Below are 26,469 nucleotides of genomic sequence, written 5' to 3'. Positions count from 1 at the left end.
ATATCGACATATATATCTATATTGATAGATACCTATTTCTCTTGATATATATCTAGATATAGATACCTATATCGATATATATAAAGAGAGAAATGGCTAAAATATTGTAGTCATACCATAGAACTTTGATATCTTGCTTACTCATTCATTTTAATTTTAAATCTAATTCAAAATGATCCTTTGATATATATATATATATGCACACACACACATATATGTATATATATATATATCTCAAAGGATCATTTTGAATTAGATTTAAAATGATCCTTTGATCATTTTAAAATTTAAATCTAATTCAAAATGATCCTTTGATATATATATATATGCACACACACATATATATGTGTGTATATATGTGTGTGTGTGTGTGTGTGTGTGTGTGTGTGTATATATATATATGGAACTAAATATACATATTTGGTTCTTTGATGCAATCTGCATCCATCAAGAAAGAAATTAAGCCATTCATATTTGGTATAATGACTGATATTTTTAGTCTTCCTATCCTACTCTGTATTTTGGTTTAGTATGCTTTATTATTTTATTCTTCAAAAAAGTACTAATTTTCTTTGATATATTGATCATTTGATTTTCCCCCCCTTGTATTTTCCTGTGGTGTAATTGACAGATACAACGTTTACTTCACCTACTTATTCCATTAATGGATACTTTAAGTATCCATTACTTTAAGTTTTTTTGAAATGTATTTGACACTGTATTTCTTCACAACCTATAGCTAATATGCCTACAGAAATTTTAAAAAATATCTTTCATATTTATTGCAGTGTTTCTGACATCAAAGCAGTAAAACAATTTATTTTCTCTTAGAAACAATGTTGTAAGTAGTTTATTGTAATGAAAATAATATAAACGACTGATTTTTCATAAAGTTTCCTAAGTGTTAGGCACTCTGCCAAGGCTTTATATATATATTAAATCATTTAGTCCTCATTATAATCCTATGAGATAGGTACTATTATTACCCCCATTTTACGGGTGAGAAGACAGAGGCATAAAGAGTTGTAATTCAAATATAGTTTAATATAATAAAAGTTATATATAATATATAATAAAAATATATATAATAAAAAATAATATATATATAATATATAATTCAAATATAAGCCCAGATACACTATGAGAATAACATACTGACTACTTTTTAGATTTCTTTTTTGACACTGATATTTTACTGTTTTGGTTTTTTTCCATGCTTGGTGATTTTTTTTTTTTTTAATTTATTTGACAGAGAGAAATTACAAGTACACTGAGAGGCAGGCAGAGAGAGAGAGAAGGAAGCAGGCTCCCTGCTGAGCAGAGAGCCCGATGCGGGACTCGATCCCAGGACCCTGAGATCATGACCTGAGCCGAAGGCAGCGGCTTAACCCACTGAGCCACCCAGGCGCCCATCCATGCTTGGTGATTTTTGATTGGATGCTAGACATTGTAATGTCATATTGGTCCAATTTGGGTTTTGTTGTATTCTTTTAAGGTACATTGAACAGAGAACCCAGAAATAGACCCACACAAAAATGTGCAAATGCTTTTGACAAAAACACAAAAGCAATACACTGGAGCATAGATGGATTTTTCAGCAACTGGACATCCACCCTGAAAAACAGTTCAACAGTTTCTTAAAAACTAAAAATAAGACAACCGTACAATCTAGCAATTGCACTTCTGGGCCTTTATTCCAGAAAAATGAAAAATTTTTTTCACAAAAAACCTGTACATGAATGTTTATACCAACTTTTTTCATAGTATCCAAAAATGGGAAACAACCTAGATTTCATTTAATGTATCAATGGTTAGCAATCTGTGGTATATCCATACCATAGAATACTACTTAATAATAAAGAACTAAGTATTGATACAACAACAACATAGATGAATCTCTAGAGAATTATGCTGAGAGAAGAAAGCCAACCCCAGAGGATTATGTACTGTATTGCCCCATTTACATGACATCCCTAAAAAGACAAAATTATAGAAATAAAAGACAAACTAGTGGTTTAAGACAGTTGTGTAGGAGGGAAAGTAGGTGTGGCCATTATTGATCCTTGACACGACATGAATGATCCTTGTCATGGAAATGCTCTGGATCTTCACAGTATGAATGACAATATCTTGTGGTGATATTGTACTATAGTTTTGCAAGACAATACCATTGGTGGGAGTTCTTTGAATTATTTCAGAATTCTGTGTATTTCTTATGACTGCATGTGAACTACCACTGTGTCAAAATAGAAGGGTTTTAAAAATCATTTAAAAATGAAATAAAATTTACAGTAGTTATTTTGCCAATAATTCTTAACTTAGAAAAGAGGTTTTCAGCTGGGGGTGATTTTGTTCTTAATGGGATATATAGCAATATCTTGAGACATTGGATAGAGGCCAGACGTGGTGCTAAACATCCTACAATTTTACAGGAAATCCCCTACAATATCGAGCCCAAATGTTAATATAAATGTTAGATTTGGGTTAATAAAACCTTGGTTTGGAGCTAATAACTTTATTTTATTTCATTTTTTTTAAGAGAGAGAGAAAGAGTGCATGTGTGAGTGAAGGGGAGGGGCAGAGAAAGAGGAAGAGAGAGAATTTTAAGCAGGTTCCATGCCCAGCCTGGAGCCTGACAAGGGGCTCTCAATCTCACTACCCTGGGATCATGACCTGAGCCATTACCAAGCCTGAGCCACCCAGGCACTCCAAGGAGGCAATAATTTTATAACATAAGATAATACATCTTGTTTAATTTGGAGTAAGGTATAAAAATTCTTAAAATTAGACATAAAATGCATATTTTAATTACATTGTTAGAGAAAAGCTTAGGTGACAGTTTGGTAATACCTCTTTTAAAAAAATGTTTTCAGGGGCGCCTGGGTGGCCCAGTGGGTTAAGCCGCTGCCTTCGGCTCAGGTCATGATCTTGGGGTCCTGGGATCGAGTCCCACATCGGGCTCTCTGCTCAGAGGGAGCCTGCTTACCTCTCTCTCTCTCTGCCTGCCTCTCTGTCTACTTGTGATTTCTCTCTGTCAAATGGATAAATAAAATCTTAAAAAAAAAATGTATTCAGGCTAAAATATTGTAGTCATACCATAGAACTTTGGTATCTTGCTTACTCATTCATTTTCATTTTAAATCTAATTCAGAATGATCCTTTGATCACAGTCCTTTGCCCAATTCTGTGTGGAGGTGGGATGACTTCCTTAAGTTTCTTTGTTAGGTGACTCAATGATCATAAAAGAAAGCCAGTCACAACACCACTTCCTTTGAGTTCATTATTAGAGCATTTTACTGTGCACTTAAAATAGTTACACTTAAACGACTTGGTAAGAGGGGTGTCTGGTTAGCTCAATCAGTAGAGCATGCAACTCTTGATCTTGAGGTTGTTCAGTCTGAGTCCTACATTAAGGGGAGAGTTTATTTAAGAAAATACTTGGTAAGATACATAACCTTGAACTCACTACTCCTTAACATTTGTCACAAGTTTGAGAATAAAACTAATTTTTTTTAAAGATTTTATTTATTTGACAGAGATCACAAGCAGGCAGAGAGGCAGGGAGAGATAGGAAGGGAAGCAGGCTCCCCACTGAGCAGAGAGCCTGATGTGGGGCTCGATCCCAGGACCCCGGGATCATGACCTGAGCAGAAGATAGAGGCCTTAACCCACTAGGCCAGCCAGGTGCCCCAAGAGTAAAACTAATTTTTGAGAATTGCTTGTTGGATAAATAGCCTACCCATTTCTTTCCAGGTAATTGAATCTATCCTGATATAAAGATAGACCATCAGAAATGCTATTACTTAAGCTGTAATAGAATATAGGGCCAAAACACCCCTACCTCATTCATTTATACAACTTGCCAGGCACAGTATTGGGCACTAGGGATGTAGCAATGAAGAAAATAGACATTCTTTGCACCCAGGGAGTTTACATTGTAGGGAGGGTGTATGAGTTAGTTATTCCTATATAACAAACTACCCCCAATGCAATGTCTTAATAAACAGTCATTGTTGTTAGAATTTCCAAAACACAAGGCTGAAAGGCAACTTCCCTAGGCTAGTTGGGGCAACTCTGGTGACACGGCATTTTCCCATGTATTGTCCATCCTCTGTTGGCCCAGTCCAGGTGTGTTCTTATTGCCACAACGGAGAGAGCTAGCTCACCTGAGCAAGTGTCCTTCTAACTCTGTTCATATCCCATCTGTTCATATACCTCACTGGCCTAATCAAGTCCCACAGTTGAATGTGGAGTCAAATGGTAGAACGCTACAGAGTTAAATGACAAGCTACAGAGATGGATAAAATAATGGAGTCAAAGTTGAAATTATTACAGCGACAGAAAATAAACAAATACATGTTATAAGAAGTAGAATAATGTCACAGAATGGAGGTGGGGCAGAGGGATGTCGCTAGTTTTGGTAGGGTTGTCAAGGAAAGCCTCTTTGATGAGGAGGCATTGGAAGAGAGACCTTAATGTGAGGAGAATCCTTTAGGGTATCTGAGGAATAGAGACTCAAAGAGACAAAACAAAGTGAAATGGAACTCAGTTGGAAGCCCTAAACTTGTATTCCCATCAGCACATACGCTTGCATGACCACTTTTTTTTTTTAAGATTTTATTTATTTATTTGACAGACAGAGATCACAAGTAGGCAGAGAGGCAGGCAGAGAGAGAGGAGAAGACAGGCTCCCTGCAGAGCAAAGAGCCTGATGTGGGGCTTGATCCCAGGACTCTGGGATCATGACCTAAGCCCAAGGCAGAGGCTTAACCCACTGAGCCACCCAGACACCCTTTGCATGACCACTTTTATGCATTTCTTTTATGTGTTTCCAGGATTACAAAGGTACACAAACATCATTGGCCACTCACATTGTTCACAGGACCTTTGATCTGATGATGAAATCAGTATTTCAAGCTGAGTCAGTCAGCACGTTTATCTTTTTAGAACAAATGTATTGATGAATTTTTATGCAAGTAGGGAAAAAGCCAAATTGTTTGTATTGAGCATAACCACCAACAGATTAAGTTGGAATTCTATCCCTAAATCTTTAGAACCTCCTCAATGACCAGCTCAAATGCTTGACATAGCCTGTGAATAGAATGGCATTTTCTTTATGTTTAGGAACTGATCCACTAACAATGTTGCAGAAAACACAAAGCCAAACTTGCATTCAGTGACATATAATTGCAGTCAATTAAGTCTTCTTTAAAAAGATGTAAATCTTCTTTTAAAAATTTAAAAAATAAAAAGATATAAATCTGCATGAAAAGTAAGAAACTCTTTAGTATGTGATAAATGAGAGAAAAACCAATTCAGTCATTAAAATATGTGGTTAAAATATCATAAATGAGGGGCACCTGGGTGGCTCAGTGGGTTAAAGCCTCTGCCTTCGGCTTAGGTCATGATCCCAGGGTCCTGGGATGGAGCCCCACATCGGGCTCTCTGCTCAGTGGGGAGCCGGCTTCCTCCTCTCTTTCTGTGCCTGCCTCTCTGCCTACTTGTGATCTGTCAAAAAAAAAAAAAAATCTTTAAAATATCATAAATGAATTATTGACTTTGATTTTTCATCTTAAATATAGTTGGAAATGTATTTAGGATTTACTTTAGAAAATATATGAGTTGATTTATAATCATACTATTTAAGAGAAAATTTGTATTAAAAAATTGACTAATTTGAAGACCAATTTAGAAGGATAGTATATCAAAAATTCCACTAGATGGTGCTCTTTTAACTTCCTTCGAGGAAAACCGAAAGTGAGTCAGTAGCCCCTGCTTGGCTCGCCTAATTGAACGCTAACAAAACCAAATTAGTGCCTCTGACTCAGAATTTCCTTAGATATAAAAAACACAGTGTATAATCTAAGAACAGTATAAATGTGATAACTAATGGACGGAGACTACTTTTATTAGTAAAAATGAAAATACCATGATTACTCTCAAGGAAGAGATTCTGGGAATATTATGCTGGGCTCTTTAGAAAATAAGGTCTTATAAAATGTGAACATTGGCAAACTTTAGGCTTTATCAGGGTTGGCATAACAAGCAATTGTTAAATTTTAAAAATGTTTTGGGGCACCTGGGTGGCTCAGTGGGTTAAGCCTCTGCCTTCGGCTCAGGTCATGGTCTCAGGGTCCTGGGATCGAGCCCCGCATTGGGCTCTCTGCTTGGCAGTGAGCCTGCTTCCCCTTCTTTCTGCCTGCATCTCTGCCTACTTGTGATCTCTCTCTCTCTGTCAAATAAATAAATTTTAAAAAATTTTTAAAAATGTTTTAAACATAAACACTCTGGTTTACAGGAGGCTCAAATGTGCCAATGGTCTTTTTTGTTGTTGTTATTAAAAATCTATTCTCCATCTGTGACACTACATGTGAACCATATGTGTGTGTGTGTATGTGTGTGTAGTGGATTGTATATATAATGTAAATTATATATATATATATACAGTGAATTGTATATACTGTGAATTATATATGTGTATATATAAAGTACATAAGCTATCTCCATATGACATGGACAATATTATCACTGAAATTCTGGAGCATACTATAACTTCATCACCTCTGTCCATGTGGTTTTGTATGCAGACTGGAGAGCAAAGGATTTGTTTTCTCCTAGCCCCACATATATCCATGTGGTGTTTGTTAATGACTTATAGGAGTCATTGTCAAGACTTATAGGAGTACATAAACTTAGAAAACAGTTTTATAAAGAGTTTGTTAAATTCCTACTTAGAGATTAGCATATTTCCGGGCAAGTAGTTGTTAAATAAAGATTGCAGAGAAAAACTGTGATTAAAGCAGCCAGAAAATAGGCTACGGGGAGGTGACTGTTTGGTTTATTTATAGATCAGTTTAGATTCTTACCAGGAATGATGTTATATTGTGATAATAAAAGCATATGTTAAAATAAGAAGGGTTTAAATACTGCAAAGATACAAAAAATAACGTGGATATATATTGCATTAATTAATGAACCCTCACTGAAAATAAATCTCTATTTTAATGTTGAAGGAGATATGTGCATTTAAGCACTTAATAGGTGTTAGCATGAACTTGATTTTCTAAATTAAGCATACTATTAGTAAACATAAGGTTAAAATTTGCTAGCGACCCTTTTGTCATTAAAATCTTTTTTTTTCAAGATTTTATTTATTTATTTGACACAGAGAGAGAGATCACAAGTAGGCAGAGAGACAGGCAGAGAGAGAGGGGGAAGCAGGCTTCCTGGTGAGCAGAGAGCCTGATGCGGGGCTCCATCCCAGGACCCTGAGATCATGACCAGAGCCAAAGGCAGAGGCTTAACCCACTGAGCCACCCAGGTGCCCCTAAAATCTTTTTTAAATGACTTTAGTTAGACATTGCTTGGTAGATGAAACAAAAGATCCTGCAAGTGTTCATTAAATAACTAAATTTGGTTGTGTTTTCTCAGTGTTTATCTTTCTTAACATCTCTACAGTTTTGGTCGTACTGACTACCCTTCCTCCTGTACGTCCTTCTTGGATGTCTGTTGTCCTGCTCTAGGTACACTGTCTTTATCCCTAGGCTCTTCCCTAAATGAGAATGTTTCTTCACTGTTCAATCCCTGGTCTGCTTTCCTTCCTCTACATATTTTTATTTCTAAAGTGGCATCTACACATGGCGTATGGATAATTGCTTCTGGGCAGGGAGCTCTCAAGTTTCCATTCTTATCCTGGACTTTCACCAGGATCTCATTTCTTAATTCCTAACTATTGCTAGACAAATTATATTGTGTCCTGGATATTTTCCCCTGGATTTCAGCTTTCATGGAACCAACCAAAAACAGAACTAACTTCTCATCATCTCCTATAAAACCAATACCTTGCTTTCATGTTCCAGTGACTCTGAATGACACAGTCTTGGGATTATTTTATTTTCCTCATCTACTATCGTTCATCAGTTTTCAGAATTCATAAATTATATCTTTATGACCTCCATTTATTTCATTTATCCCTTTCTTTCTTTCTTTTTTTCTTTTAAGATTTATTTATTTGAGAGAGAGAAAGAGGGTATGTAGGTGTGCAAACAGCAGGAAGGGCAGAGGAAGAGGGAGAAATCCTCAAGGCGACTCCTCCTCCCCCCAAAATAAAGGGGGACTCCCCGCTAAGCTGGGAGCCTGAGATGAGGCTCCATCTCAGGACCCTAAGGTTGTGACCTGAGCTGAAATTGAGAGTCAGCCAGTTAACTGAATGAGCCACCCGGGCGCTCCTGACTTACACCTTTCTATTCGTTTAAATTGCTGTGACCTAGTTGAGATCATAATTGCCTTATGCCTAAATCTCAACAATGGGCTTCTGGCTTTTTAACGCTAGAAATCCCCACTCCATCCTGGTCCTGACTCCTATCTGAGTATTTCAGATTATTTGCATTCACAGGCTGGGTAGGGCAGGCAAGGCAGAGGGACAGAACCGCACATTAGGGTGGCCCTGGCTCTGGGGAAGGGTTCACAGAAGCAGCAACACACCCAGAGTCACACAGGCCTGATTGTGCTCGGTGGTTTACGAAGGGAGGAAAGAGACTAGGAGAAGGAGATTCAGAAGTCTAGAAGGGCAGAGAGTTCATATCTGGGAGGTCTTTCAGATACTCTAAATAAATCAGGTCTGGATTAGGGATGGGGAGGGTGGCCTGCATAAACAAGGAAGAGAAGAGTATCAGTGGCTTCAGATTCTAGGGGACCACCTTACCCCACTGCCGCTGGGCCACGAGACTATGAGGACAGACCCCCAGCGACTTCGCACGAGGAGCCTGTCTTCTGCAGCCGCCCCCTGACTCCCCTCACACTCCACTTCCCTCCACTGTTCTAAATGATGGGAGCCCTCCGTCCCTGGATTCGCTACTATTTCTAGTCCAGCGGCTGTTGCCAGTCCTGCCCATACTCTCTGGGGTCCGAGTCCGGCTTCCCCGCTCACCCACGGTTTGCGTTTACTCCCTTTAATGATCCCCCCTCCCTCTCTTGGGCAAGCAGGTCACCGGCAGGGACTTGGCGGCAGGTCCGGCCTCTGCTCCCCTCCCAGAGATATATGCAGAACTACGAACAAGGTACAAAATGGGTCAGTAGTAAAAAAGGGGAAAAAGAGCTTTGACACATCCCCGAAGTTCCTGCCGGAAGCGGACAGGACCCCAGGGGAGGAGGGAGCGAAAGGACAGACTCGGACGCGCTGGAGACGACACCCCCCACACCCCCCACCGCTGAAGCTCGGCCTCGGAAGGAGGGATCCGCTTCGCGGCGTGTCTCTCGGGGGGAGAAGCCACCATCGAGGGGGACGGTGACGTTGGTTCCGATGTCCCTGAGATGGCGAGATGCTGCTGCTGCTGCTGCTGCTGCAAATGAGGGAAAACGCAAGTCAGACTCGGGGGCTGCTGCGGTCCGGGCGAAGGAGGGTTGTGGGGCGGGGTGGGGGGTGGGGGGGCACCTAAGAAAAGGGAGTGGACCGGGAGCCCTGCATCGAGCAAACGCGGAGGAGCGAGTCTCGGCTTCTTCCGCGGCTCCTGCAGCGCCCCCTCTCGGCAGAGCCCGACCAGGAGCGAGCTGCGCAGGCTGAGTGGGATTTGCAGGCCGGCCCCAGGGCCAGAGGCGAAAACAGAAGAGTGCTGTTGGAGGGGACAGGCAATAATGCAACACCTGGCAGGTATGTCTTTCCTGCCTCCCACGAACGTGTGCTCACCTTGTTCTAGGCACAGAGGATAGGACATTGAACAAAGCAAGAATAACTGTCCTCGAGGAGCTTACATTGTATTATACACATTACAGTGGGGTGACACAGATGGACAAAAAATAATTCAGTAAAACCACAACATGTCAGGTGGTAAATGCTCTGAGGAAAGCTAGAAAGCAGGGAAGGTAAAGAGAGGCGTTCTGAGGGGTGGGGGCAGATATCCATGTTAAGCCGGCTGTTGGGGAAAACGCTGAGAAAGTGACTGAAAGCAGCCACAGCAGTGAATCTGCAAATACAAGAGGAACAAGCATTCTAGATAAGTGCAGGGTGGGGTGGGGAGGCCAATTGTGTACGGCGTTATCTGCCACTGCCCTATGAGGGTGGTGGCCATTCCCACGAGGACGCTGCACTAACTAGCAGCTTTGGAGTATAGAAGGGACATCGTTTTCTATTTATTTATTTTTTGAAGATTTTATTTATTTATTTGGCAGACAGAGATCACAAGGAGGCAGAGAGGCAGGCAGAGAGACTGGGGGAAGCAGACTCCCTGCTGAGCAGAGACCCTGATGTGGAGCTCCATCCCAGCACCTGGGGGATCACAATCCGAGCTGAAGGCAGAGGCTTTAACCCACTGAGCCCCCCAGGTGCCCCGGGACATAGTTTTAGAGGATCCTTCTGGATACTCTTTTGAGATTAGGTTGCCCTTCCTGGATTCACCTGGGCCCTGCCAGCGGGATCCTGGGTCTAGAGTCTTGCCTTCTGCATGCTTCCCTTTTGTCAATACCTGCCTCTCAGAGCCCCTACAGTGGAGAGTCCAGGCTGGGGTTCCAATGCCTCTTCTCCTGGGGCTGCAGTTTCATTCCACAATCACAGCCTCTGGGTTTTTGTCCCCTCTGAACACTCTCTCCTTGAGTCACTCTGGGAATATTAATCTGCTTCTCTGGCAGTGTGTTCAGTGTGGTAAGAGCTGGGTGTGGCTTCGTACCCAACATTTGTTCTTTCAACAGATACAGTATTATAAACCTCTATGTATCAAGCACAGAATAATTGATATTTTAATATGTTCTGTCAAGGTGTCACATTCAGATACTTTTCCTTTGGGAATATTTTACCAAGGACTCTGCACAGGGATGGTAAAGCATTTGTGTAGAATTTCTTACTTCTCAGGTTCATCTCATTCTCAGAGGCACACCTAATCAGACCGCTTATTATCAGAGCCTTTAAAAAAATGATTTCAAAATAATTATACATTTATAGAAAGTTGCAAAAAAATATATACTGGGAGGTCCCAGGTACTTTTCACCCAGTTTTCCCCAATGTAACATCTTACATAACTGCAGGGTTAAAAGCAGGTTATAAAGACATTGGTACCATCAGATACCACCCTTTTTTTTTTTTTTTAATTTATTTGACAGAGAGAGACAGAGCAAGAGAGGGAACACAAGGGGGGGTAAGAGAGGGGGCAGCAGGCTCCCCACCGAACAGGGAGCCCGATGTGGGGCTCAATCCCAGGACCCTGGGATCATGACCTGAGCTGAAGGCAGATGCTTAACAACTGAGCCACCCAGGCGCCCCTACCACCCATTTTTTATGCACTCATTTGTGTGTGTAGTTTCATGCAATTCTGTAATCTTTTTTAAAAAAAGATTTTATTTATTTGAGAGAGAGAGAGAGAGGACAGTGGGAGAAACAGACTCTCTGGCGATCAGAGAGCCTCATGTGGGACTCTATCCCAGACTCTAGGATCATGACCTGAGTGGAAGGCAGTTGCTTAACCAACTGAGCCCCAGTTTTATGCAATTTTGTTTAACCACTACCACAATCAAGACGCAGAAGTGCTCCATAAAGACAGGTTCTTCCATGCTATAACCATTTGTAGCCACACCTGTTCCTCCTCCCCAGACTAACCTTTGGCAACTGCTAATCTGTTTTCTATTTCCGTAACTTTATTATTTCAAGAACATTTTTGTAAACGGAATCAACACAATGTCCTGAGATGTATCCGGGTTGTGTAGGTTGTGTATAGATAGCATTGACAGTTCATTCCTTTTTATTGCTGAGTCGTATGCCATGGTGTGGATGAACTCAATTTGTTTTTAATTCCTCTGTTGAAAAGCTTTGGGGTCATTTTCAATTTTTGCCCATTATGAATGAAATTGCTCTGAACATTCTTGTACAGGTTTGTGTGCAAACACAGTTTTCACTTCTCTCGGATATATGTCTGGAAGTGCAATTGCTGGCCTGTATGGTAGATGCATGTTTAGGTTTTTTTGGTGTTTTTTTTTTTTTCCTACTTTAGAAATTGTTAAACTGTTTTCCAGAGTAGCTATATCATGGCACATTTCCACAATGAATGCACTTGTGAACCAGTTTCTCCACATCCTCAGCTGAATTTGGGGTGACTTTTTTTTTTTTAACCATTCTGGGTGATATATAGTGATATTTAATTTGTGGTTTTAATTTTCATTTCCCCAGTACCTAATAATAATGAACATACTTTTCTGTGCTTATATGCCATCTATATGTCTATTCATATCGTTTGGCAGACTTTTGAGAGTTCACACAAATCCTTTTATCAGTTCACCACCAGGTGAACTTGCTCATGAACTTCAGTTGGGTCCAATTTTGGGAGAGCAATTTTCCAGAAGAATTATAAAAGAATATACAGTATAATGATACTTCTGATACCTCTTTCGTCACCAATTTAGAGGAACAATTAAGTTTACATCTCCTTTTTTAATGTTCTAAGTGTATGACATATAGTTGAATGTAACGAAACTCAATTTCCATGGTTCAAAACCTCCAAAGCTGATTTGCTTTAGGCTAGAAACATTTCAATTAGTATGGTAAGAGAAGTCTTATTAAACTTCTTTTGTAGTTATTTTATAATTGTAAAGAGATTTTTGTTTGGGGGGAAAAAAATTCAATGCTCACTGTAAAAAAAAAAAAAAATGACCAAAAGCCTTGCTATCTAATCACTGTTATACAGATGGCCAACAGACACATGAAAAGATGCTCAACATCACTCATAATCAGGGAAATACAAATCAAAACCATGATGAGATACTACCTTGCACCTGTCAGAATGGCTAAAATTAACACCGCAGAGAACAATAGATGTTGGCAAGGATGTGGAGAAAAAGGAATCTTCTTATGCTGTTGGTGGGAATGCAAGCTGGTGTAGGCACTCTGGAAAACAGTGTGGCAGTTCCTCAAAAAGTTAAAAATAGAACTACCCTATGACCTAGCAATTGCACTATTAGGTATTTATCCAAAGGATACAAAAATACAAATTAGAAAGGGCACAACCACGCCAATATTTATAGCAGCATTATGGACAATAGCCAAACTATGGAAAGAACTCAAATATCCATTGACTGATGAGTGGATAAAGATGTGGTACCTATGTATGTACACACACACACACACACACAAACATCCCCACACACACCCACACACACAGGAATATTCCTCAGCCATCAAAAAGAAGGAAATCTTGCCATTTCCAACAATGTGGTTGGAGCTAGGGTGTATTATGGTAAGCGAAATATGTCAATCAGGGAAAGAAAAATACCATATGATTTCACTCATACGTGGAATTTAATAAACAAAAAAAATGAACATATGGGAAGGGAAAAAAAGAGGGAGAGGTTATCAAGCCATAACAGACTCTTAACAGTAGAGAACAAACTGAAGGTGATTGGGGGAGCTGGTAGGGGATGAGCTAAATGGGCGATGGAGTCTAAAGGAGGGCACTTGTCGTGATGAGCACCGGGTGTTATATGTAAGTGATGAATCACTAAATTCTGCATCTGAAATGAGTTTTACCATACATTTAAATATAAACTTGGGAAAAAATAATCACTGTTAACAGCTGGTAGTCATACTTTCACATTTCTTTCTCGGTGTGTGTATATATATATTTACATATATTCTCTGCACACTTAAAACGTGGTTATAATTTATATTATTGGTATGATGCTGTTCTGTCTCTTGTTTCTCACAAGCATATATTATTGGCTTCCTTCCATATTAGTATAGATCTGCATTATCATTTTTAAAGCCTGCATAGTAACCCATTGTGTGTGCGTGTACACTTAACCGGCTTTCCTACTGATATTTATCTTGTTCCAATTTTTTGCTGTTGTAAATAATGCTTTGATGAATGTTTTTGTGGCAAAGCTTTTTAAATTTTTGCATTTTTTCTTAGTCACTAGAAGCGGGATTATTGAGTCAAAAGTCATGTAGACTGGGGTGCCTGGGTGGCTCAGTGGATTAAGCCTCTGGAATCAAGTCCCGCATTGAGCTCTCTGCTAAGCAGGGAACCTGCGTCCCCCTCTCTCTCTGCCTGCCTCTCTGCCTGCTTGTGATCTCTCTCTCTGTCAAATAAATAAAATGAAGTAAAATAAAATAAGTTTAAAAAAGTCATATAGACATGTATGTACATATGACTATATCTATGTATCATAAATATAGATATATCAGTCTGTAGATGTTTACAGTCTTTAAGAAAAATTGCATTGATACGCATTTTTACCAACACTGCCTAAATAAAGTTCTTACATTTCTCAACCTTTTACTTATATCTCCTTTCCAACAAATTTGTTTTTCTTTTCTTTTTTTTTTTATGGTTTTGGAACACATAAAGGTCAAACTGTTAACTGAGATGGGAGCACAGGGCTCTGTCAGACTAGGTCAGTACAACTTTTCCTGGAGGATGACCATCTTCTAGAACTGTTCCTTCAGGAGCCGAATGTATTTGGGAATATGGTTTGCTTCATTGGCTTTGCTATCTGGCCATCCAGTCTGCTCCCATAGTGCTGACCTCACATGGGGAATGAGGTCAAGACAAGCAGTATACAAATGATTATTTACTTGTGGACAGAGGAATTAATTAGGAGGAAAAAAATGCCCAAGATAACTACTAGCATGCCAAAACTTCAAAGATGGAAAGCTGTGGCTTGTAAAGTAAGCATATCCTACCTGCAAAGTTAGGGATTTATTGGAAAGTTAGATTATATGGCAGTTAGGATTCACTCAAAATTAAAAATAAATAAAAATCTGATTAAACAATGAAGTACAGCATTTTAATGACCATCTGGAGGACAAAAAACACCTTACATGGATATATTCCAAATTTGAAACTCAGAACACTTCTTTTTTGCAGTTTTTAACTTATTTTTCTAACAGCTATTTGGTTTAATGGTTTAGGAAGTGAAATTATCTTTTACATGATGACATTACTATATTTTTGCTTACAAATTTCCTCAGATGGAGTAAGCAACAGGAGGACTGACTGTAAAATTGTACCTTTTAGAAATCAGGAAATGTGTATTCATGATATTGCAACTAACATAGGTAAGAATTGTTACAATATGCATCTTCTTACAAATTTCTAACACTTGCTCAGCAGAATTTTTCATTATTCCCTTTATCAATGAAATGCTTATAGTTCTAAATTTTCAGCAATTACCCTCCTCCTTTATCCAATTCCAGAGGATTTTCCAGGATTATAGAAAACTGTATCAAGTGTTTGCAAGCTATTGAAGATGTATTTTTGGACTGAGTTCTGGAGTTCTTGCACTTAAATTGATGGTGCTAGATTTAATAGTGGAATTTGTAGCTTCCACCAGGCTTCTTCTAAATAATACTAAAAGTAGCAAAGTACCTCATAATGGGGGTGGTAGAGCAGAGTCAGAAGAGCCAGGTTCCAGTTCTATTTCTGCAGAACATAAGTTATGTCACCTTGGATCAGTCCCTAACATCTCTGTTTCATGATTGTCAAGAACAAGAGATTGAATTGGTGACATAATAGAGACCCTTCAAATATGAACTTGTATGAAAATAATTTATGAACTTATGTAAAACAAGACCATATATATATACATGCACCAGCCATTCTTACTTGCAAAGGCAAACCTTAAGCCTTAAAAAGATTGGGTCACTACATACAAAGAGTACTAAAATGATATAGGAATTAACAAAAAGTCATCAGAGGCTCTCTTTATTGGTGATACTGTTAACCTTAAAAATAAAATTGCCAGTTATTTCACTAGCAAAAGTTGGGTTAATTTAGGAACAGTAGGGAATTACAATGTAGGACAAACAAGCTACCTCAAAACTGTAGGCAAGTCTAACAAACAAAAGTGAGATGATTATTTTATGGAAGAGAAACTTGGGAGCAGTTGCATTCTTTTTTTTTTTTTTAAAGATTTTATCTATTTATTTGAGTGAGACAGAAAGAGTATGTAGTGTGGGGATGGGGAGGGGCAGAGGGACAAGCAGACTCCCTGCTGAGCAGGGACCCTGACCCAGTGTTTGATCCCAGGACCCTGAGGTTATGACCTGGGTGGAAAGCAGATACTTAACCAACTGAGCCACCTGGGTGCCCCAGGAGGGGTTGTTTCGGACAAAAGTCAGTTGGAGAGAAGCAAGAGTTCAGGGTGATGAAAGTTTCTCATCACCTGAGCTGCAGGGGTAGTGGATTTCTTTCTTTCTTTCTTTCTTTTTTTTTTTTTTTAAGATTTTATTTATTTATTTGACAGAGAGAGATCACAAGCAGGCAGAGAGGCAGGCAGAGAGAGAGGAGGAAGCAGGCTCCCTGCTGAGCAGAGAGCCCGACGCGGGGCTCGATCCCAGGACCCCGGGATCACAACCCGAGCCGAAGGCAGCGGCTCAACCTACTGAGCCACCCAGGCGCCCCGGGGTAGTGGATTTCTTATAGGAAATGCAATGTACTGCTTTTCCTGTTGGGCCTGTAACTGATGATTCTTTCCCCTTGAGACTTTTCTGTTAAGGGTCCGTAATTTGCAATTCTTCCTGTGATCGATGTTGAGTGCTAAGACTCCCTAGCTTCCCCTTCTAGCCTTTCCCTTTAATGTTCAGGATGCACAGAGAACAAGTTCAAAGTACATTCCTACATCTTAAATCCTTAAGAGCGTGCTGATTAATTACAGTTCTCCGTACTTCATAGCCAGCATCTCTGTAAGCTCAGGCATCTGGTCTTGTGTCTTATATAAGACCAAATGGGGGTGGGAAGGGGCCGAAAGGGTTTTAATTATTATGTAGTTTAGGTCAGTCATTTCGTAAGGCTCAAGGGTTGGGTCCAAGTATCATAGTATTTCTTGAAGGGTGCTCAGCAGTTTCTGAACTAGCTGTCTCTGAATTTGAAGGGACTTTCTAAGGGATGAAAGGAGGCTCCCCGTGAATAACTTGACCAAAAAAAGAATGCCATCTCAGATGCAGAGACGGAGGGCGTGACACTCCAGCGCCGAGTTTACTCTTCACTGCCCTCTCCCCGCCTTCCTGGCACGATTTGCAGCTGGGTAAGTCAAGTCACCCGACGGGCATCCTGGCCTCGCGCTCCGAGCACCGGGTGGGGCAGTTACGGGCGTCCAGATACAGGCCGGCCGGACTCAGGAACCTGTCATAATGTGGGGGGGCTCCCTCGGACCCTCCCTTGGGACGCCTGCGGACTGACCGCGAAAAGACTGGAATCTGCCCACGCTTGGCTTAAGTGCAGGTCCTACTGGTCCGCGTGCGGGGTCGCCTCCCCAGAAGGGCGACGGGCGTTCCCGGGCAGGTGTAACCGCCGCGCCCGGCCCCGCCCCCGCCGCGGGTCGGGACACTGATGGGCCCGTGAAGGCGGGGTCGGGGGAAAAAACTGGCGGCTCCTTACGCTCGTCCCGTTGCCTGGTGACGGGGAGGAGGCGGAGCCAACGAGCTAAAGGAGGCGGGGTCTGCACGGAAGGGGCAGGCGTCAGAGAGGCGGCCGCGCAGCCGCCCTTTCTTCTCTCCCGCAGGCGCGCCGGGATCGGCGCCTTGCTTCGCCCCCGCCCTGGAGTCCGTCGTGCGCACGCGCGGACCTAGTGGCCGCCTCCGCCCCTCGCAGGGCTCGCGGCTGGGTTCGTGTCCGGCGCCCGGGCAGATACTGTGGGAGACGTCCGGGAGCCGGTGAACCGAGCGCTCTCGAGGGAGGGCGCGGGAGGTCGGGCGCTGGAAGAAGGACCGCGGGGGAGCGGCTGCCGTGTCCACCGCGGCTGCGGAAAATGGTGTTCGAGTCAGTGGTCGTAGACGTGTTGAACCGGTTCTTGGGGGACTATGTGGTGAACCTGGACACGTCTCAGCTCACTCTGGGCATCTGGGGAGGTAACGAGACCGCCGCCGCCCCTCAATCTCGTTTTCCTTCCGGCGCCCGGTTGCCGGAGCCCGGCTTTGCTTTCTCGGGGCCTGGGGCCCCTCGCTCGCCGGGCGCCACCACCTGCCGCCGCCCGCCTCGGGGTTAAATTACGTCAAACCCGGCGGCAGTTCCAGGGCCTGTGCCCGCCAGTTGTTCGTATTCTGTCAGGAGGGGGCTCGGGGGCCGTGCGGGATGAAAAGTCCCCCTTTTCCGAGCCGGGCGGCAGCGGGGACCCGCGGCGGACTCCGAGGGCGTGGGGGGCAGATCGCGCCCAGGCGCCGTTCCCAGCCCGTCGCCCCGAGCTGTCCCGCTTCAGGTGCGGGGCGTGGGGGAGGCCCCGAGACGCCCCCGGGGTCCTGTTGTACCCCCTGGGGTTATGACGGAGGCTCTGGAGAGCCCACGGAGGGGCGCACGTTGCCTCGCACGTGAAGACAAGGCACCGGTGACCGAAGACGTCCTCTCGCCTCCCTCCTTCCCCAGCCGGCGCGTGTGGCTAACCGTGGTGTCCGCTCGGCTCCCCTCTGCGGCCGCGCCAGCCGGATTCGGGTTGCTGGCCTGGCTTCGGCTGATAACAGAAAGCGAAACTCCTGTGCACCATCAACTCAAATGATGGGCTGTTTTCTGTTCACAGCCCGACACCCAGGAGTGGGTCACGCTTGCAAGGCTTTGGGATTTTGTGGGTCAGAGTGATTGCTTTTTAAGAAACGAGGTGCGCTGTGCAACGTCTCAGACCTACAAAGGACGGGGAGGAACGTGCACTCAGATTGCTTAGATGAAGGACCAAAGCTTTACTTTGTATCCGTGCACTTCGGCGCTCTGTCTTATTTGGAGAGTTATTATTAGTGCTTTCAGCTGTTTTTGTCTTCTACCCTTCTTTATGTTAAGCACCCGTTGTAAATTAGATTCCTTTCCCCTACGAAATGAATCTCCTAGGCCAAAATTAGGGTTATTTATTTATTTATTTATTTGGACTTAACTGTGTACACACTTTCAACTCTCTTCTGAGCTACTCGTTTATCTTGATTTTTCTCCTTTATGAAAGCGTGTGAGTAGATCATTAGTTTGATAGAACCTCTTGTTACTGCTGTTGGTGTCTAGTACCATGACAGAGCATGAACTTCCTGCAAAAACTAGGGACGTGGGCGCCAGCTCTGCATCTCTGACCCGTATCCGAAACTTGAAGGTTGTTTTATTTGTTTTGCTTCTCATTTGCAGAGTAAAAATAATACTCTTTGTCTTCACACACCTCAGAAGGAAGCCTTGAAAACGTTTTGTAGTGTGCTTTGATCTGTAGTGGAAGGTTGCTTCTGCATTCCAGGCGGGATCTGTGTAGAGTGTGATTTATGCGTGAATTTATTTAAAATTGTATACAGTAAAATTCACTCTTGTGATGTACGGTTCTGTCTTTCTTGACAAGTGCAATGTCCCGGAAAGTATCCACTGTCACACTCATTCCAAAAAGTTCCTCAGGATGCCAAAATTCCCTCTACAGCCCCTTTTCAGTCTACCCTTTCTAGCCCCCGTATTTCCTGGAAACCGCTGATCTGTTTCCATCCTTACGTTTTGTCTGACCATCTGTCCTTTCTTTCTTTCAAAATATTTTATTTATTTATTTGACACACACACACACACACACACACACACAGAGAACACACAAGGAGGCAGAGCAGCAGGGAGAGGGAGAGTAAAGGGAGAAGCAGGCTCTGCACGGAGCAGGGAGCCCAGTGCCCAGCTAGATCCCAAGATCCTGGAATCATGACCTGAGTGGAAGGCAGAAGCTTTAACGGACTGAGCCAGGGAAGCGCCCCAGTTTTGTCTTTTCTAGAGTGCCATATAAATGGAAGCTTTTGGGGGGTCTGATTGCTTTTACTTGGTTTCACTCTTTTCACTTGTTACATAAAGTGAATTTGAGAGTCATCCATGTGTTGCATGCACCGGTATTTCATTCCTATATTTTTTGAGTGTTTTTTTTTTTTTTTTAAAGACTTTTAAATTATTGGACACAGAGAGAGCAATCACAAATAGGCAGAGCTGCAGGCGGGGGCGGGGGAGGGAGCAGGCTCCCTACTGAGTAGGGATGCCCTATCCGGGACTGGATCCCAGGACCCTGAGATCATGACCTGAGTCAAAGGCAGAGGCTTCACCCCCTGAGCCACCCAGGCGCCCCTTGGTGTTTTTTATATGGCTGTGTTCTAAATGTTTATCTGCTGGTTTCCCTTCCTGGCCATTACGAATAATAGAGCTGTTAATAAACATTCATGTACAGTTTTTTTGTGTGAAAATAAATTTTTGTTTCTCTTGGCTTAATGCCTGAAAGTGGGATTGCAAGGTTTTATGGTAAATGAACATTGAACTTCTGTGAAACTATGGAGCTGCTTTTCAAAGCAGCTGTACCATTTTGCAATCCCGCCAGCATTGTTTGAGTGCATAGTTGCTCTGCACCTTCACTAGCATTTAGTATTGTCATTTAAAAAACTTTTCTTAAGCCATTCTAATAGGTATAAGTGCTAAAGTATTGTGGTTTTAATTTGCATACCTTGATTGATTAAAGATGTTGAGCATCTTTTCATATTCTTTGCTGTTTATATAGTTCCTTCGCTGAAGAGTCTGTTCAGATCGTCAGCTTATTTTAAACTGGCTTTTTTTCCTTTATCTGTTGAGATTAATTTACATACCTTTAAGTTTACCATTTAAAAATGTTACTTGTTAGCATAGTTGACATACAATGTTATATTAGTTCTAGGTGTGTAACAATGATTCGACAATTCTAAAGGTTATGAAATGCTCACTATGATAAATGTTGTCACCATCTGTTGCCTTACAGTATCACAGTATTGACTTCCTTCTGTCTGCTGTATTTTTTCTCTTGAATTCACCCTTCTGAAATGTACAATGAAGTGTTTTTTATGATGGTCACAAAATTATTCAACTATCACCACTAATTCTAGAACATTTTCAACACTCCCAAGTAAACCCCATCCATATCCATTCGCAGTCACTCTCAAATTCTCTGCTGATCTCCCGAACCGCACCTCCAGCAATTACTAATCTACTTTATGTCTCTATGGATTTACCAGTACTGGACATTTCACTTAAATGCAGTCATGCAGTGTAGATGGACTTTTGTTTCTGGCTTCTTTCACTTTGTTTTTTTGAGCTTCGTGTTGTAGCATGTATCACTTTTTTTTTTTTTTTTAAGATTTATTTTATTTATTTATTTGACAGAGATCACAAGTTGGCGAGAGGCAGTCAGAGAGAGAGGAGGAAGCAGGCTTCTCGAACAGCAGAGAGCCCGATGCGGGGCTTGATCCCAGGACCCTGGGATCATGACCTGCGCTGAAGGCAGTGGCTTAATCCACTAAGCCACCCTGGCACCCCAGCATGTATCACTTTTTAATGACAGAGTAATAATCCATTGTGTGAATAGATCACATTTTGTTTATCCATTCACCAAGTTGTCATTTAAATTATTCCTACTTTTTGGGTTTTATGAGGAATGCTGCTAAGAACATTCATATATACAAGTTTTCTTGTGGGCATATGTTTTAAGTTTTCTTGGTATATGCCTAGATGTAGAACTGCTGAATCATATGGTAAATCTGACTTCTACAAAGGAACTGCCAAACTCTTTTACCAAAGTATTTTCTTATTGTTAAGTGTTGAAAGTTCTTTACATATTATGAGTAAAGAGTCCTTTTGTCAGATAAGTGATTCGAAGATATTTTCTTTCATTCCCTTTCAAGTCTGTCTTTTGCAAAGCAAAAGTGTAATTTTTCGATTTAAATTTAAAATTTCGATCAAGTCCACTGTAGCAGAAACTTTTCATGAGTCATGCTTTGGTGTATATATGAAATCTGCCTTCCCTGAAGTCAAAGATTTTCTCCTGTGTTTTCTTGGAGAAGTTTTATAATTTAAATGTAGATTTCTGATCCATTTTTATATAAAGTGTGGTATAGGTTGAAGGTTGATGTTCATTTGTTTGTATGTGGTTGCAAATGTCCAATTGTTGCAGCACCACTTGCTGAAAGGACTATCGTTTCTCCATTGAATTATTTTTGCACTTTTGAAAAAAATTGGACTTTATATTGTATGGGTTTATTTTTGGATTGTAATGTTTTGATAATACATGTGTCCATTATTTCAACAATACCACACTTGTCTTGATAACTCTTGCTTTATAGTAAGTCTTGAAATCAGGTAGCAGGATCCGTCTAACTTTGGTAGTTATGAAATTTTTTAAACAACATATTAGTGTTTTATGTATAGAAGTTGGTTATATTGATAAATGAAGCTTTTAGTGCGTAAGAAATCCTTTGAGGATTTAAAAAGCAGTAATTTTTTCTTTTAAGATTTTATTTATTTGACAGAGATCACAAAAAGGCAGAGAAGCAGGCAGAGAGGAGGAAGCAGTCTCCTTGCTGAGCAGAAGCCTCATGAGAGACTTGATCCCAGGACCCTGGGATCATGACCTGAGCCGAAAGCAGAGGAAAAAGCAGTAATTTTGATAAACTTAAAAATACTTGAAAATTTCAGTAATAGAAACTAGATGCTGCATAGGAGAATTGTAAGACTTAATATTTTGTAGTCTAATATCAGAAAGACCTGTTGGTTTTAAATGTATGCTTTTGCTAGGTATCTGTAATCAGCTAATTTCACTGTTAGCATATTAATAATGTTAATTAGTATTCAGAAGTTACATGGGTGTCTTCAAATCTAAGAATGGGTAGTGTTCTGAAAATTTGTTTCTGAGACAATTTTTTGGAACTTGAGATCCATTTTTCCTTGGAGATACTGTTATATGAATGAAGAGTTTCTAAAAATTGATGTACTTACAATGTAGCAGAACAGTGGTAGTATAGTGGGCCCTATAGGAAGTAGGCTGAGTGCAGGAAGCATTTATTTTGTGAGAGGGGAAAGAGGAATTGAACTTTATCTCACACTCTTGGTGAATTTTGATATTGGTATCCTTTGTATGCACTGCTATTTATAATTCTCCACCCCTTTTTATAAGTCATCTACTTAGGGAGGTAGTGGTGCTTCATAGATCGTGCTGAGATTCATCTTCCATCTTTTCTAGGCAATCTAGAATTTCAAGAGCTAGGCTGCATCAGAATCAGCCATATGTGTTTGTTACGGATACAGATTTCTGAACTGTTGTCCAGAGAGTATAATGGATTTATGTGACATAGAAATGGATTTATGTGACATAGTACACCAAAATCTTTTTTTTTTTTTTTTTTTTTTTTAAATAACGCAGGATTGTGATGGACAGCTAGGTGCATTTTTAGAGCACTTTCAGGCAAAAGTATTAGAAATTCAGAGACAGAAGCAATGTGATAGAATTACCATTTGTAGTGCAAGGAATACTGTACTTTATAGCTCCTTCTGTAGTCTTGTTTCGTCTCTCTCTCTGTTTTCTTTAAAATTATAAAACTCATAAATTTGCAGGTTTTTTGTTTGTTTGTTTTTGGTTTTGGTGGTGGCTATTACATCGACATTGTTTTGCAACCTTAGAAACTTCGATTTCTTGTTTTTGTTTTTAACTAGCATATTTTATTTTTGAAATGTTGTTCAGGGGAAGGGTCAGAGAGAGAGGGAGAGAGAGAATCCCAAACAGACTCTGTGCTGGGGCACAGAGCTGGATTTGGGGCTCCATCTCACAACTCTTAGATCAGGACCAGAGCCGAAACCAAGAATGGGTTCCTCAAACGACCGAGCCAACCATGTACCCTATTTCTTCTTTTCTAATATATGCATTCAGTGGTAAATTCCTTTCTAAGCCTTGCTTTTGCTGCATGCCCAATTATGAAAACTGTATTTTCATTTGATTCAAGATACTTTGCAGTTTCTTTTGAGATGACTTCTTGGGCGATGTGTGCTTTTAAATTAATATTTATTAAATCTTCAGGTATTTTGTGAGTTTCTAACTTTCTTTTTGTTAACTGATTTCTAGTTTAATTCCATTGTAGTCTGAAAGCAGATTTTGTATGGCTTTAATCCCTTAAATTTGTTAATGTATGTTTTATGGCCCAGAGTTTGGTTTACTGTGGTGAATGTTCTGTGTGAGCTTGAGAAGAATATGTATTCTGTTATTGTAAGAAATGTTCTGTAAGAGGCATCATATAATATTTGGTCTTCTGTGTTTGGCTTATTTCATGTATTAGCGTAATGTCTTCAGCATTCATCTGTTGCAGCATATATCAGAATTTTACTCATTTTTAAAGCTGAACATTATTTATTTTTTGTATATATCCCATTTTGTTTCTCTATTCATCTGTAAATAGACAACATGGGTTGCTTCTACCTATTGGCTGTCGTGAATCATGGCCCTACAAACATCAGTGTGCAAATAGATCTGTTTTGGTATATACCCACAAGTGGAATTGCTGGTTAATTCTTTTTAATTTTTTGAGGAAGTGTCATACTCCTTTCCAGATGTACCATTTTACATTTTCACTAACAGTGCAAAAGGGTTCTAATTTCTCCACATGAGCTCAGAAACACTTGTTATTTTCTATTTTATTCATAGTAGCCATCCTCATGGGTGTGAGGTACTATCTCATTTTTACTGACTTGCATTTCTTTGATGATTAGTGCTGTTGGATATCTTCTCATTGGTTAATGGCCATTTATAGGTCTTCTTTGGAAAAATGTCTTTTGAAGACCTTTGGCCGCCCTTTAATTGGGTTGCCTTTTTTTTTTTTTTAAATAGAGTTGTAGGAGTTCTTTATATACTGATACTGACCTTTTATCAGATAAGTGATGGGCAAATACTATTGCCTTTTCATTGTTGAGAATGCCCTATGATGCACAAAAGTTTTTACTTTTGATGAAATCTAGCTCATCATTTGTTTTTCCTGTGCTTTTTGGTATTATAATCATCCAAAAGAAATCATTGCCAAATTGACTCATGGAATTTTTCACTTATGTTTTCCTTTTAGATTTTTATAGTTTTCAATATGAAATTTGAGTCTTTGATCTACTTTCAGTTAATTTTTGGTTATGGTTTATGGTAACCCAGCTTCATCTTTTGCAAGTGAGTATCATTTTCCAGCAGTTTTTCGTGACATTTCCAAGTTGAATGATCTTGGCAGCCTTATCAAATTCATTTGCCTGTATATGTGAGAATTTATTTCTCATCTCTTGTGTTCTGTTCCATTGGTCTGTGTGTTTGTATATGGTACCACACTGTTTCGATTACTATGTTTTCGTATTAAGTTTGGAAATCGGGAAGAGTGAGACTTCCGGTTTTCTTCTCCCCGCCCCATAAAACAAAAGATTGTTTTAACAATGGAGGTGTCCCTTGTGATTCCATGTGAATTTAAAAATGGATAAATATTGTTTTCCCCCCCCCTGTGGGACAACATCCTTTAACTAATCCATTTTTCTTTCTTTTTTTGAAGATTTTTATTTATAGATTATTCATTTGAGGGATAGAGAACAAGCAGGGGGAGGGGCAGAGGGAGAGGGAGAAGCAGGTTCCCTGCTAGGCAGGGAGCCCCACGCAGGACTCAATCCCAGGACCCCAGGATCACAACCCGAACTGAAGGCAGGTGCCCAACCGACTGAGCCATCCTGGTGCCCCAAATATTGGGATTTTAATATTGATTGTATTGAGTCTGTAATTTGCTTTGGGTAGTATTTTCGTCTTAACAATATTAAGTCTTCCAGTCTATGAATATGGGATGGATGTCTTCCAGGTTCTGTGTGCCTTTAATGTCATTCAGCAGTGTTTTATATAAAGTTTGAAGGTACAAGTCCTTTGGTTAAGTTTATTCCTAAGTGCTTTATTATTTTCCATGCTATTTAATTAATTTTATTTTATTTTTAAAAGATTTATTTATTTATTTATTTGACACAGAGTTCACAAGTAGGCAGAGAGGCAGGCAGAGAGAGAGGGGGAAGCAGGCTCCCTGTTGAATAGAGAGCCAAATGCGGATCTCGATCCCAGGATCCTGGGATCATGACCTGTCTAAAGGCAGAGGCTTAACCCACTGAGCCACCGAGGCACCCCAAGATTATCCATTTCTTGATGATTCATTAGTAGTAGGGTGTGTTTTTCAAGGACTTTATCCATTTGATCTAGGATATCCAGTTTGTTGATGTACCGTTGTTCATAGTACTCTTATAATCTTTTTTATTTTTCTGTAAAATTGGTAGTATCCCCTCCTAGATTCCTGATTTCAGTTGTTTAATTCTTTTCTTTTTCTTAGTTTATGAGCTAAAGATTTTTGAGGAGCCAGATTTTGATCTCAGCAGTTTTCTTTATTGGGTTTCGTGTTCTCCATCTTATGATTTCTGTTCTAAACTTTATTCCTTCTGGTAGCTATGGGTTTAGTTAATCTCTGTTTCTTTCAGGTACAAATTTAAGGTGTTAATTTGGGATATTATTTTTTAATGTGAACACTTACAGCTGCTAAGTATTTCCAGGACTGTCTTTACCACAGCCTATAAATTTTGGTATGTTGTGCTTTCATTTTAATTTTTCTTAAGTTTTAAAAGTTTTTCTTGTGATTCCTTTTTTCTTGCGATATCTTCTAAAAGATACTTTATAGGATTTCAGTCTCTTAAAATTTAGATTTTTGTTGTTGTTGTTGCCTAATATATGGCCTGT

The 26,469-nt window shown here is 40.5% G+C and overlaps 1 protein-coding gene across 4 annotated transcripts in view; it reads left to right on the top strand.

Annotated features, from left to right (window-relative positions):
- Positions 1–17,449: 17,449 nt before the first annotated feature.
- VPS13A (vacuolar protein sorting 13 homolog A) overlaps positions 17,450–26,469 on the top strand; it is a 224,577-nt gene continuing 215,557 nt past the window's right edge. For 2 of the 4 annotated variants that reach the window (XM_059142060.1, XM_059142059.1), the window contains exon 1: positions 17,450–17,824. In XM_059142060.1, the coding sequence (XP_058998043.1) occupies positions 17,725–17,824 (100 nt within the window). In that variant the 5' untranslated portion in view covers positions 17,450–17,724. The remainder of the gene's footprint in view (positions 17,825–26,469) is intronic. The other 2 variants (XM_059142057.1, XM_059142058.1) reach the window with 2 other exon arrangements.

The sequence above is a fragment of the Mustela lutreola genome, chromosome 12, assembly GCF_030435805.1.
Source record: "Mustela lutreola isolate mMusLut2 chromosome 12, mMusLut2.pri, whole genome shotgun sequence".
NCBI classification, from domain to species: Eukaryota; Metazoa; Chordata; class Mammalia; order Carnivora; family Mustelidae; genus Mustela; species Mustela lutreola.
Note: the sequence above shows the minus strand (reverse complement) of the source record. Positions and strands in the feature narration are given on the sequence as shown.